The 14,507-nt window shown below is 42.0% G+C and overlaps 1 protein-coding gene across 4 annotated transcripts in view; it reads right to left on the minus strand.

Annotated features, from left to right (window-relative positions):
• Map3k4 (mitogen-activated protein kinase kinase kinase 4) overlaps window positions 1-14,507 on the minus strand; it is a 79,916-nt gene that overhangs the window by 15,190 nt on the left and 50,219 nt on the right. For 2 of the 4 annotated variants that reach the window (XM_042689732.1, XM_042689730.1), the window contains exons 10-16: window positions 14,105-14,362; window positions 12,797-12,946; window positions 10,161-10,322; window positions 9,600-9,733; window positions 8,831-8,909; window positions 8,125-8,203; window positions 3,837-3,933 (exon numbers count right to left, since the gene is read on the minus strand). In XM_042689732.1, the coding sequence (XP_042545666.1) occupies window positions 3,837-3,933; window positions 8,125-8,203; window positions 8,831-8,909; window positions 9,600-9,733; window positions 10,161-10,322; window positions 12,797-12,946; window positions 14,105-14,362 (959 nt within the window). Of the gene's footprint in view, window positions 1-2,917; window positions 3,080-3,836; window positions 3,934-8,124; window positions 8,204-8,830; window positions 8,910-9,599; window positions 9,734-10,160; window positions 10,323-12,796; window positions 12,947-14,104; window positions 14,363-14,507 lie in introns of all 4 variants that reach the window. The other 2 variants (XM_042689733.1, XM_042689731.1) reach the window with 2 other exon arrangements.

Raw genomic sequence — 14,507 nt, forward strand, 5'->3', positions numbered from 1 at the left:
CTAGAATAGAGAAAAATATAGTCGACAAATTGGGCCAGTATTTAAAGTTACCATCAAATTAGATGTATGCACTTAAGTATATTTAAGGTACTAAAATCATTACATGGCTCAAAAGATTCCAAATCTCTAAATAATAATAATAATTAAAAACAGAGAGGAATGCTTAATGACTTTCAAGCAGAAAGTAGCCAAGCAAAAGTACAAAAGAGCAGGAAGCTTGTATTAAAGAATGCAGTTTATTAGCTGCTTCTCCAGAATAAAGTTAAATGCTCAGCAAACGGAATGAACCCATAAGGAGTAAAAGCTAGAACTAAGTAAGGGAAGTATTAAAAATATAAATGGAGTTAGTTTATTACTTACTTACTGGGTATGTTTTTCAAACGACCAATATAATGAACTATGGTAGCACTTGTATCTTTATTAAACACTGCAGCACAAATGATGAAATATGTACTACTCTTGTGTTTCCTAAGCTTCCGACCTACCAGAGGGTGTGTTAGGTGTGAAGACGGTGACTACGCCATGTAGTGCGTTAGGAACGTGGCACTGCTGGTGCTGAGACGAACAGGCCCTGGGAGTGCGCCTCAGCACCTCTACCTTCCTCAGCCAATTCAGGGCTTTTGGAGATTTTTGCAAGGGTGAAAGACAAGAGCAAATACTCAAGCAAAAGGGTGTGTGTTGCGAATGTCTGACAACTAGCGGGAGGTGGGGCGAGGGGGAAAGGGGTGGGTTGCAGGTTTTTCCGTTTTTAGGGTATAACAGCCAGCTAGAAAAGCTCCTGCAGACAAGTCAGCTCTTGTGGGCAGTGGAAGTGGGGCAGCCAGCCTGCTGTGGACTAGACCTTAAGGCGCTCACCACAGTGGGACACGGTGAACTGAAAGCTATTATGTCTGTGCATGCACAGGGCATGCTGACGTCTCCCCGCAGGCTCTCTCGGGCATGCACAGTGCACCTGTGCAACACAGAACACATGACAATTTGCACGGTCCACCCTTGCTCACGTGATAGCAGGCACAGGCCTGGGGGTAGGCACATGGCTCACAGACACCCACAGGGGCATCTGCGCAGGTGAGCTCTGCTTTATCTAGCCCAAAAGGAAACTAAGTTCCTTCCTAAACGAATTGCACTATAGCATGCTAGAATTGCTCGGTATCAAAGATGCCGAACATGTTCAGATTTAAGGCCAATACTTATGAAAAGCACTTGGTGGCACACTACAAATCGGCCTATGCAAACCACAGTGTGCATTCATGGAAAAGACAACAATGGGCATTTCAGTCTGCCCCCCCAGATGTAAATGCTCTGCCCCACAGGTGCTCGCTGCACCACAAGTGCCGAGGCACCGAGGTCTGAATGTGGACGCAGGATGTGGCGGGAGTGGGCAATGCTCCCAGCTACTTCTGAGCATCCCTTAACCTGCACTGCATTAGTAAAAACAGCAGCCTCAGCCTCACCAAGGAGGCGGAGAGAATGTGATATTCATGTCATGAAACACTGTCAACAGGAAAAAATGGACACATGGGAGTATGGTTCAATGTTAATTGTTAATGTTTTTTCTTCTAGTCAGATGCTTAAGCTGTAAAATATTTTGACATTTGTAAAGCAATCGGTATTCATCACTAAAAATTAGGATTATTAATTATTTTAATGAATAAGAAGGCCAGGCGTGTTTGCAGAAATTTTGGACTGTTGCTAACCTAAGTATAAAAACATTTTAGTCTCTTAAATTCCAAAGCCATTAGTCATCTTCCTGTTTATTACTTGCTTTTTATCTAGAAGCTAGACATTGAGTTCCATCATAATTGTGTCTTTTTTGATCAAATCATCCTCAACCCATAGTTTTCTGTTTCTTTTTTTTTAGTTGGTCGTGGGGCTTGAACTCTGGGCTTGGGCGCTATCTCTGCGCTCTTCAGTTCAAGGCAAGCGCTCCACCGCTTGAGCCACAGCACCACTTCCTCAACCCATAGTTTTGTCATTCTCCTTGCTAGAAGATGAGAATATTGGCAGTATATTCTGCTCAAATATAGGGATAGAATTCAGAAACCCAAATCCTTTCTCTATTAAGCAAAGGGAACTTAAGCACACACACACATAAATCACTAGAATGGGGAAAAAAAGCCTGCAAGTCCCTCCTTACAAGACTTAATAGACTAAAACGCTTCTGGAGGTTGCCAAAGGTCTGCTAACTATCTGGTAATAATGTATTTTGCTAAATAATACTCAAACTTGGGCTGGAAGGTGGCTCAGTGGTAGAGCACTTGCCTTGCATGCATGAGGCCCTGGGTTCGATTCCTCAGCACCACATAAGCAAAAAGATAAAAGCCGGAAGTGGCGCTGTGGCTCAAGTGGTAGAGCTCTAGCCTTGAGCTGAAGAGCTGAGGGACAGCGCCCAGGCCCAGAGTTCAGGCTCTACGATCAGACCCCCCCCCCCCCCGCAAAAAAAAATAGAAATAATACTCAAACTTCAAGAACTCATTTTAAGCCACTTTTATATAACTACTTCTAATCAATAATTAGTTATAATTTGGGAATTAGAAAATAGATATTAGAAAACCTATCCCTAAAATAAATCTTCAGCTTACTAACATTAACAGGCTACCATTTCTGAACTGCCTTGCAACTAACTGCTAGGGATGGGTTTCACGAGGCCTTGCTTCGTACCCCTCCGGCAGTAGTCCTGCTCTTTCCCCTGGGATTTCCTCCCTGGAGCCATGGCTGGCTACCACTCTAAATCAACAGGACTCACACTGGCCCACACACTCTGGCTGGTGCTAGGGCCAGGGACCGTGACAACCTCCAGGGGACCCTGAGCATGCCTCACAGGACAGAGGAAGAAGCCCTGTTACCCGCGTGACACCCTGAGGACCCTGCAGAAGGGCACGGGAGCGGTGGCGTGGTGCTGGCGGAGTGTGGCTACCTGGTCTCAGGGGCACTGCTGATGGGTTTGGGCAGCACAGAGTCACCACCACAGGGGCCAGCGCGGCTGGTGGTGCTTGTGGTGGTGGCGGCGGCGGCAGCAGTAGCAGCAGCAGCAGCAGCTGGGCTGCCAAGGCTCCGAGCATCGGCAGGCACGCGAGTGCTAAGAGGAGAAGAAAAGCTTCAGGAACACAAGTGAGAAATGGAGATGGACTTGCAAATTGTTTTCGACTAAAAATAAAACATGGCGCGGATTATTTTAAAACAGAAAATGCAAATTGCTGTTCAAGATTTAGGTCTGGGTGTAAAGGAAAAGAATAAACCTATTTTCAATGGCTTTAAAAACAAAAACAAAAACAGTGTAGTTCTTTCCTAACAAATCCTGTCAAATAAAATCAACTTGCAAAAATGATACTTGAGGCAGAGGGTGCTCACTTCCCAGACACAGAAATGCCAGCACATTCCTGGAGTCCACGCCAGTGCGAAGGAGTCACAGCTACGTAAGGTCATGAAAGGGAGGCTGGAGGGACACTACAGCTCTCTCCACTCCTAGGGGTGTGCAGTGTTGTTTTGCAAATGTTTACTGTGCACACGGAAAACTGTTTTCTCAAGGCAATTTAAAAGAAAGAAAAGGAGAGGTTTATTCCAAAGCCAGAAAGCATATAGTAGCTGGAGGTTATACAGAAGCTGAGAAAGGAAATTACTTTAAAAGGTATAGGTCTGTTTTAAATATGCATGTCTTCTTTTGCCCCAAGGCACTGCAGTGTCTTTAAGACAATGCAAATAAGACCTTTAAAATGCAATGAACAAGAAGACTGAAAAAGCACTGAGCTCCAGAGCAAGCACCCAGTTGTCCCAAGAACAAAGCATGCATGAAGAAAAGAACTGGAGAGGCAAATGACTGGAGGAGCACCAAGTACCTGAACCCCTCTGGAGTTGGGATAATGAGATGTGGGTTAGGAGGGTCGCTATGGCATCGAGGCACCTTCACAGGACGGGGACTGTTCCGATGAATAGCTGTCAGAGAAAAGGGCAACAATGCAACTTGTTAAAGAGGGCAACCGAAAACGTCAAACCCAGCACGCACGCATGCACGCACGCACGCGTAAGCAGAATGCCGCTCAACTGTCAGAGACCAAAAACAAAACCCTTCTTATCAGCAGAAAATGAATTACCTGTACAAACAGTGTGAAAAAATGTCACTTTTCAGAAGTCAATAAAGCTCTCTTCAAGTTCTTCTCCACCAAAAATGTGTGTGTGTACGTGTGCGCGTGTGTGTGCGCGCACGAGGACGCGCACATGCACGCACACGTGTATCCCATTCCTGGGGCTTGAACTCCCAGCCCTGATCTTTCACTCCGTTTTTTAACTCATTTGAAGTCATGCCTCTAGTTCCAGCTTCTTGCTGGTCAAGTGAAGATCCTAGGCTGGCTTCAAACCACAGTTCTCATATTAGATCCTGAATAGCTAGGATTATAGGCATGAGTCACCAGCCTGGCTCAAAAACATTTGTATAAATGACAAAAGTCGTTTCAGACATAATGAAAATGTGGCTTATTTGGCACTCTCGTTATAAGGATTTCTTTATGTCATCTACAGCCTAAAAGTTTGGGTGGTGGAGACATTTCAATAGGCTCTCTATTGGGGTGGGGGTGGGGCGGTCACTGTCACTTTTTTTTTTTTTGAGAACACAGATTATTGAATTATTTAAAGCCAAACCAGGTGAGAGAAGGGATGGGTTAGGAGTGATGGGTGACAATGTTGTCAGATACCTCGTATCTTGTACTCATATACTATTTTGTAGAATGGGAACTTCTTTGTACAACTACTTAAAATAATGATAATAATAAAATGTTAAAAAAAGAAAACTTTAAATGATAAAGTATTAAAAAAAGAATAAAGCCAAACCAGGCAGATGGGCACAAGTTAATTGGTTTTTTTCTTTTTCCAGAGTATATTTTTCCCTTTTTCAAGTATTTTAGTAAAAGATAAATATTAAATTTGAGATAAAATTTTAAAGTTAGATAAAAATTAAGATGAAAGTTTAAAACTAGATCTCAGTAATTACAAAAATGCTCACAATTCCACATTCTCACTAACTGCTGGGCATAAGTAATGTCCATCATGCTCTAACACGATTTCTCGTCCACTCTTTAACTATCTAGCCTTTCTTGGCTGTTTTTAATGTCATATTTTTAATACACATTACTAATTTTAGTCTACATGTGTGATCTCATAAATGGACATCTTTCACTTCATGGTTTTGTTCCTTTTAGAAGCATTACACAGGAAACACAGAAGCACCAAATTTAGAGATGTGAAGTTCCAAGTTTGTAAAACAAAAATCAAGTTGTTGTTAATAAAAACATAAGCAGCCAGCAATGCCTCTGCTCTATTATTTTAACACAAGAGAGTAATTCAATAGTAACAAAGTTATTCTTATTAAATAGAGAGAGAAGGGAGGAAGGAGGAGAGAGGAAGGGAGGGAGGGAGAGAAAGGGGTGAGGGGGGGGGGAGAGAAAGGCAAAAACCAGGTGCTGGTGGCTCACGCCTGTAATCCTAGCCACTCAAGAGGCTGAGATATGAGGAGCCTGGCTCAAAGCCAGCCTGGGCAGAAAAGGCTGCAACTCTTATCTCCACTTAACCACCAGAAAACTGGAAGTGGAGCTGTGGCTCAAAGTGATAGAGTGCTAGCCTTGAGCCAAAGAGCTCAGGGATAGTGCCTAGACCTTGAATTCAAACCCCATGACCAAAAATAGGAAATGGGGGGGAGGGAGCAGGAATGCTAGGTGGGCACCTGTGGTTTGCATGGTAATCCCAGCTACTTAGGAAGTTGAGATCTGAGGATTATGGTGTGAAGTCAGCCCAGGCAGGAAACTCATCTCCAAAATAACTAGGAAAAAGCAATGCTGAAAGTGTGGTAGAATGCCAGCAGAGCAAGCAAACAAACCAAACAAGTGTAAGACACTGAGTGCAAAGCCTAGTACAAAAAAAAGAGGGGGGAAAAATTTGATGGGGATGATGTCATTATCTGGCAAAGACAGTTGGAACTACTCAGTCAACAATTACTACAAAATTTTCTCATGAAGATATAAAGGCACTCTACTAAAAAAGAAAACAACAGCCAGGCACCAGTGGCTCAGGCCTGTCATCCTAGCTACTCAGGAGGCTGAGCTCTGAGGATCGCAGTTCAAAGCCATCCTGGGCAGGAAAATCTGTGAGACTCTTAAATAAACCACCAGAAAACCAGAAGTGGCGCTGTGGCTCAAGTGGTATTGAGTGCTAGCCTTGAGCTGAAGAGCTAAGGGACAATGCCCAGAGTTCAAGCTCCACAACTGACCAAAAAAAAAAAAGAAAAAAACAACTGCACAATGCTTAATATTCTCAATGCATTAAAATTTTTATTTTAAGAGTATGCATATTTAATGTTTCAAAACTATAACATTTCATTGGAAAGAAAAGCCAATAACCAATAAACACAGAACTTCAAATTTTACTAGTGGTAAACTGTTATTATGGAGATGTTTTTCACAGCATCAAACAGAGAAAAGAATGGTATAGTGAAGAATGGAAGAAAAAATATTCAGTATATATAATATGATGGCTACAGTGTAGCACTACAGAGAATGAACTAGATATGTACCTGATATGGAGCGATCTCAACAATTGTCGGGTTAAAAGAAAACACAAAATATTACTATTCAGTATGACTCAACTTTTATACAGTAGGTGGCCCTATACATACTTGTGAGCTTACTTGAGAACAGAAAAGGGCAGGGTAGAGTGTGTTAGTGTAATTCCTCGAGATACAGGACACACAGAAGGGTATAGTAAATATACCACCATGTTGTTCTTTTACTGCCACGCTTAAAGGAGAAGAGAACATAAGCAAGAATAATAACGACAGAAGGTGACAATCCAGTTTTTGTGAACGTCTCTTTTTTACGAAAGTCTGTGGGGGACATACATGGTTAATTACCAGGGTCAATTACCATAGTTAATCTTCCTCAGGTGTCCTACTTGATGCATTCCAGGAAAATGCATTCAAGGGCATCAAATGAGCTGCCCGGGGCCCCAGGTTATCTGGCAATGCTCAGAGTGGCTGAGGGGACAAAGAGCCACCTGGGCACTCACTGTGTCAACAGCATTTAAGGTGACAGGTATACTGAAGGACCTCAGATGGAGGTATGTGATTACCTGTGGATTATGGGACTATGTGATATTTAGTCTCTGGTGATTTCTTTTACACTGAAAAATTTCTTAATGAATATCTTCTAAGCTTATAATAGTTCTCCTAGTTGTAACCATTCTATAAAGAAAATGAATCTTTAAATAGTAAAATGTTTTTAAAATGTTCTATTGATCATATACATCAGAAAACCAAATTCTATTTATGATAATGGGCTTAAGCCCATTAGCCTTTTATATAAATGCTCAAATAGTTTTACAAATAATAACTTTCATCTTCATAGTAGACAGGAAAAACTAAGTTTGTATAAACTGAATGAATTTTAAAGGTTAAAAAAATACAAACCATACTGAACACCTGTTGTTAGGCTATTTTCTGGAGCTATAAAGGATGCTTCTAGAAATAAAGATGGTGCTCAACAAACGTATCGTTTATAAAATGTTTGTGTGTTCTGGATTTTCATTTTGGGGTGTTATTTTTACATGTGAGCATAGTTTCGTTTTATTTACAGACTATATCAGGAATGACACGAGACACAGTCTTTTCTTGACATTCTGACATTTTACGATACACTAAGTGTAGTTGAAAACTCCGGTAGAATATTTACTTTGACTATATAACTTGATCTTTTTGAACTAAAAAACAAAGAGGGACTTGCTACAAGAAGTAGAGATGCAGATATTGAAGAGAAGATGGCAGAAAATCAAGATTCTTCTCCAAGAATTATGAAAGAAGAGGCAGAAAGACCACTGACCCACCAGCAGAGGGGAGGCTCCTACAGCACCTAGTCCAGGCTCTCCTCCCCATCCACGAAGATTTTAACAGGAAGAGTAGAATGCAGTATTGGTATAAGGGAAAGCAAAGCAGCTCAACCTTACTAGCTATCGTGAAGGATTACTGTGGAGTTCTCCCATACATACCGCATCACTGTCACTGATTTGTCTCCTATCATTACAAATGACAGTAATGCCAAGATGGTTTGCTCATGGGAAGCAGAGGCTGCAGGAGGAATGTCTTACCAAGGTACAGACCTGTAACGGGGCTGTGAGGCTTGCCAATAACGTGGCCGATGCACTCATTCATCAAGGCTTGTAGGCTCTGTCAAAGGAAAATGGGAAAGGAGATGAGGAAAAGAGTGTGCCTTTAACTGCATAAGCAGCACAAATCAGGCCTTCAGAGTATTTCAGAGAATACCATCTTGAGAAAGTATTTTTCAAAGTTAATTTAAAATATAAGAATAAACATAAGCACAAATTGTGCATAACAATATACACAAATTACACATTTATAAAGTAAAGCAAATGAGCAGCTGATATGCATAAGCAAAGGACTTTTAACGGGAGAATAAAATGAATCAATATCTTGAACATCTTTTGGATCTGATGGACTTGTTTAGAACAATAGTAGTGATAGTTAACAGACAGTACGCTCTTTAGTGATGACTGGAAAGAAATAACTGATCCTTATTTTTCACTCAACTTCCAAACCATCTCAGATGTGCCGTGGCTTCCAAGCACTTTGACACTGACTTAACTGATCACCACCGCTACAGAGACAAAGGGCATGGAAGGCCTTGCTGTGCTAGGAAGCATGCTTAAACTTGTCTACATCACTGGGATTACAGAGGCACTGTTTAAACTCATCATTATATATAAAATATATTACCTGGGAATTAAAAAATGACCCACTCTTTTGTTTCTTAATGAAAAAAATAAGTATCCATACCAAGAAGTCATCTTCTGGTAAAGCTGAGATAAAGGCAGGCTCAATAGCTTGTAGGAAATCAAATCCTTGGGTTGCCCACCTGCCATATGAAAAAATGTGCAATAATCACAAAGCAGCCATGAAAACATCACCACAGACTGAAACTCCACAAGAAAATACATTTTTCTTGACTTTATATCAATGCCTGGGATGAGTAAGTTTATAGTGAGATCTTTTGGAAAAAGATAAAATAGCATTTTTTTCAACTGTTTATTTTGAAGCCAATTGAAGAGAGAAATGCCCATCTGAAATCCACTTAGTAATAAGTTTAAATTTAGTGAGGTAAGAAAAGAAGATTAGCAGTCAGGAAGACTTGTCGACCAAGCATGTGAACTTCCTAATGATAGTTTAGTTTGAAATACGTTTTTTAAAAAGTTTACTTAGAGTTATGGGGCTTTTCTTCCTATTTACGTATTTTTGTATTAAAAAAATAGATCATTAGAAGTGGAACCAGCTATAGACCTAAGAGTAAAAGGCTTAATTTAAGTGCAAGCTCCAGTACTGGCACACATAATAAAGTCCTGATTAAGCCAGGTACCAGTGGCTCATACCTATAATCCTAGCTTCTGAAGAGACTGAGATGCAGAAGATCATAGACCAAAGCCAGCCTGGATTAGAAGTCCACAAGACTCCATCTTTAAATGACTTGCTCAGAAATCCCATTTCCTTAGAGGAACGAAGTATTCCCACGGCCATGCTTAGCACTAGAAAGGTGATGCTGGGCTGTTACCTGGGTCTTGTTCCTCTTCCACTCTCACATTTGGTCAGGACGTAATTCATCCACTTCCGAGCAAAGCTTATATACTTGTCTCCGATCTTCTGTCTAAACTCTCCAGACATCAAACGAACAACTTCTTTATGATACTGTAAGAAAATTTCATGTCTATTTACTAAGAAGCAAATTATTATAGTAATACCTACACACTATGATACCATTTCTGCCTAACTAAAATATCATTTTCTAATATATTCTCAATTATATAAAGAATGTCTCAAAGTCCAGTTTTTTTGTGTTATTTGTAAGTTTATATTAAGAATGTTTATAATATTCAAAATCTTTCACAGAAAGTTTTAAATGTAGTAGATAGCCATCAGCACAAATAATATCTGGGCAACTGACAGTTTGAAACAAAACAAATGTTTCTGCTGTCCACCGGCAGAAGAGATGACATTCTTGGCCAGACTATGACTATAATTAACATTGAACTTCCTGTAAAAGATTCAGAATACTTTCTGTATGTTACAAAGCAATTGCTAAGCTGTACTTCAGTTTTCCTCAGTTTGTACCTACTTCAAACCCAAAGTTGTACCCCTGGATCATGGCTTCTCGGTAGTACTGCTGCAGTGTGACGGATTCGGATTCATCCACTTCTGCATCGAATTCTGATGTGAACATGTGGTCTACCCGGTCAATGGCATCACTTATTCTGTGGCAGAGCTCCAGAGCGTCATTCTGAAGAGGTCCGAACCACAGTCGATCCAAATGAAGCAAGGAAGAGTTCATTCAAATATTATAGTCACTGCAATCCATGGCAGTTGTCAAAAATGACTTAATACAGAGGAAACTGTATTATTTCCATTGTCATCTGTTGGAGGCCTTTTAGCATCTTATAAAGTGCAAAATTGACAAAAATCCATTTAAAACAATAATGATCAACTGCAATCTGTTCTTGAATAGATGTTGGTGTTTTCAGTATTTCTGTGTACCAATCACTACAGATATTATGGTAGTGCTTAGAGTCACTTTCGGTTACCAAAATGGAGAGGTAGAAGATACCACTATCTAGTGGGTAGAGGCTGCCAAATATCCTGCAGTGCACAGATCACACCCCACAACAAAGGGTTACTGGCCTCAGATGTCAACAGCACAGAGGCTGAGAAATCTAGCCTTCATTCAAGCTTTTATTCCCTCTCTAAGCAATATCACAATAGTTCAGGTTTGGTCTCTCTTAGTTCAGATTTGGTCTCTCTTCCCACTTGACCTTAACTATAAGTACCTGTGAACTTATGTAAGCATGGTATCCACATATCATTATACAATGTCCTTCCGAAATCTTTTCTCTTTTTTTTTTTTGGGGGGGTGGGGGGAGTCCGGTCGTGGGGCCTGAACTCTGGACCTGGGCGCTGTCCCTCAGCTCTTCAGCTCAAGGCTAGCACTCTACCACTTGAGCCACAGCGCCACTTCTGGCTTTTTTCTTTTTGCTTATGTGGTGCTGAGGAATCAAACCCAGGGCCTCAGGCATGCAAGGCAAGCACTCTGCCACTGAGCCACCTTCCCAGCCTCTTTTCTAACTCTTTGAGGAGTAGAAAATAAAATCTGATGTAACTCCACAAACACTTGTGCTCACCCTAATTCACTAGTCATATCTCCTGTTACTTTGCACTGAACACATGAAGGTCCAGCCAAAGCAGAATAGGAGATATTTAGTGAACAAACCATAACTTTGATTTGTGGACACTGAGGCTCCAATGCTCCTTTTGTCAGCTGCTTCTCAATCCACACATGTTGCCACCCTCCCAAACTGATGTGCCACCACGGTGTATTTTCAGACACTACTGGGAGGCTCTACCTTCTCGCATCTCTGTACTTCAGTGGGACCATTCTGATCTTTGGGTCCACCACCTCCCTAAATTCAATGAACATCTTAAAACCTGTGCATTCTCAAGAATACACTGGCTAAAACTAAAAGAAAAAGCTTTTTTTTTTGCTGTGGTACTAGGTTAAGACTGTAATCTATAGGAGATACATAGACAAATAAGACATGTCAGATTGACAGAAAAAAAAAACAACAAATGTTTATCAACTGACATAAACTTTTGGGGACTGCTGTTTCTCTAAGAGTCACTCCTTGAGCTGGGCGGCGGTGACTCACAGGAATAATCCTAGTGAGACTGAAAAGGATAGCAGTCTGTGGCCAGCCTTGGCAGCAAGTCTCTCAACAAAAAGCTAGACATGGTGACACATGCCTGTTTTCCTAATTGTGAAAGGTAACACAAGCAATTGTGCCCAGAAGCATGCCTGGGTAGGAAGCAATCTCAAAAATAACCAAACAGGGGGCAGCAAGGTGGCTCAGTGGGAGAGCGCTTGGCTTGCATGCATGAGGCCCTGGGTTCGATTCCTCAGCACCACATAAGCAAAAAAGAAAAAAGCCAGAAGTGGCGCTGTGGCTCAAGTGGTAGAGAGCTAGCCTTGAGCTGAAGAGCTGAGGGACAGTGCCCAGGCCCAGAGTTCAGGCCCCACGACCAGACCAAAAAAAAAAAAAAAAAAAACAAAAACAAAAAAGAAACTGGCACTATGACTCAACAGTAAGTATACCTGCCTAGCAAGTGTGAAGCTGTGAGTTCAAAACCTAGTACAGCATCACCCGCCACCACCCCCCGAAAAAAAATACTTTAGTGTGACTAAGAAGAAAAAGGTGGTGGCCTAGAGGAGAGCAGGACTGATAAATGGGTATGAAATACAATGTTGAAGACAGGAAAAAAAAAATGGAGAAAGCATGAAAGCCTCTAGTTTAACATAAACCTTGTGGGTCGTTTCCCTTATCTACAAATGACTTTAACCACTATGGTTAATTTGGCTTAATCATCAGTTAAATGAAGCAACTGATACAGAATACCTCCAATAAACGTTAATGGAGAAAAAAATCTGCATTAGGAGGGAAGAGACCTAAGATTTTATCACTAATAACTAGCAATGTAATCACTATAAAGGTACCTAACTGCTCAGTTTCCTGCTGCTTCCAATTCTAAAGTCCTAGATTTAGGAAAGATCCAGGATTTCTCAGTACACAGATATATGAGCGTACTACAACGAGAGAAATAGAGTCATGGTCCTTACATGACACTACAGCACACCATCTGACTCCTCCACAGCGCTCTACCCAAAGTCAAGGCCATCGGCCAACGGCAGAGGGGACAGTAGAGTACCTTGAGCTGCTGCAGAGCTTTGGCGATGACCGGCTGACTAGATGTCTGCTCGTGGCGCAGAGTCATCAGCCCCTCGATGGACTGCTGGAAGGCTTTCCTCTGACTTGTGAGATGAGCAGACTGCATAACAACTAGAAGAAAATTCTCCACCTGGGAGGAAAACCAAACAGTATAAAAAAGCAAACCAGTGACTGCTTTCCCACGTTAGTGCAGCCACCCTCAGCTACCAGCCAACAGCCACCCAAATAGCCACTTGCAAGCAAAGCTTCCCCCAAGCAAGGCACCACAGTGGTCGGAAACATCCCGGTTCTTCGGCAAAGGAGAGAAGAATACCAGGGGCCTGTGCAGATATGGCAGCTTTGAAATACCCTCACACCCCCGTAGTTCTGCTAGTGTCCAGTGTGAGTGTGCTGTGTGTGTTGGAGCAACACACGAAGACAGGAGAAACAGGAATACAAATACGATCAGATCAGAGGCCTAGCATAAATCATTATTGAGACCGCATCTCTTTTATTCTTTAAGAGACAGCCACTCCCAAAACAAGTTTAGAACTGGAGGGAAAAAGGTGCGGCTTGACACAGGGAAACCAATGGTAAGGAACTGCCATCCTTCAGGAGAGGGCCGGTGATGCTGTGGCTGTGCTGGTGGACCTGGGGGCACAGGAGAGGATCATTGGCTAATCAGGCTTCCCACGGTCAGGGTGAATGATAAAACAGGCTGGCAGGTTGCATGTACACTAGCTGTCATGTTTCTGGGTTAAACACATGAGTGGGTGGTGTGTGGTTCCTCAGGCAGAGAAGGCAAGAGGAAGAACAGATTTGTGAGGTGGAAGGAGATGGCATCTAGCATGACTGACTCTGGTCAGGCTAACTCCAGATTCATGTGAGCATTTACCATTGCTGTTCCTAAGATGACCACAGGATGTGTGAGAAGGATCCTTTAGAAGCTGTACTACCGAGTGAAAACGAACAGCCAGTTAACAGAGCACCCAGGGAATGAGGATTTCTGGAACTACCCATTGTATTAGTGAGATGGTGCCTTGTATAGCACAGGCCTCTAAACCTGAGTGCAAGACTGAGCTGAGGAAACGCATAAAAAAATAGATTACTCCAAATACTCCAGTATAATTTAACATAATTAACAGAGCTCAATGGAATATTTGAGTATAAATTAGGCTGCAAATTACCTCATAAAGCACTGAGGCATATTTCTAGGAAGTATAAAAATTTAAGGTACTAGCGATTCACTACTCCTGAAAGTGTTCTAAGTAGCAGAGGTAGGAAGCAATAGACGGGCAGGAGAACCAACCTGCATGCTTTTCAGGGTGTCCACAGTCTCCACCTGAGGCACGATCTTGACAGGCTGAGCGTCCCACGTGCCCCAGCTGTCATCTGCTCGGTCCCCAAGTTTGGTGAGAAGCAGATAGGCGTCAATGAGCACATCGTCAGGGTCCTTTGAGCAGTCCTTCCCTGCGGCAGCATTGAGTAGCTGTAAAATAATACCCTTCTCCTCGGCAAGGGTGTCTGGAACAAACATGTGCAAGCTTTCTAATCCGGGAATCTGTACCTGGAAAAGAAATAATCCATTCTTAAATTAAGGAACACTGTACATACAGAAATGTTACCTACAAACAAACTAGCTGGGCAGTGGTGCACAAGCCTAGAAAGCAGGAGGCTGAGGGAGGAGGATCATGAGTTTAAGACCACCTAGA

Source organism: Dipodomys spectabilis, unplaced genomic scaffold, assembly GCF_019054845.1.
Source record: "Dipodomys spectabilis isolate Male_0828 unplaced genomic scaffold, ASM1905484v1 ptg000126l, whole genome shotgun sequence".
NCBI classification, from domain to species: Eukaryota; Metazoa; Chordata; class Mammalia; order Rodentia; family Heteromyidae; genus Dipodomys; species Dipodomys spectabilis.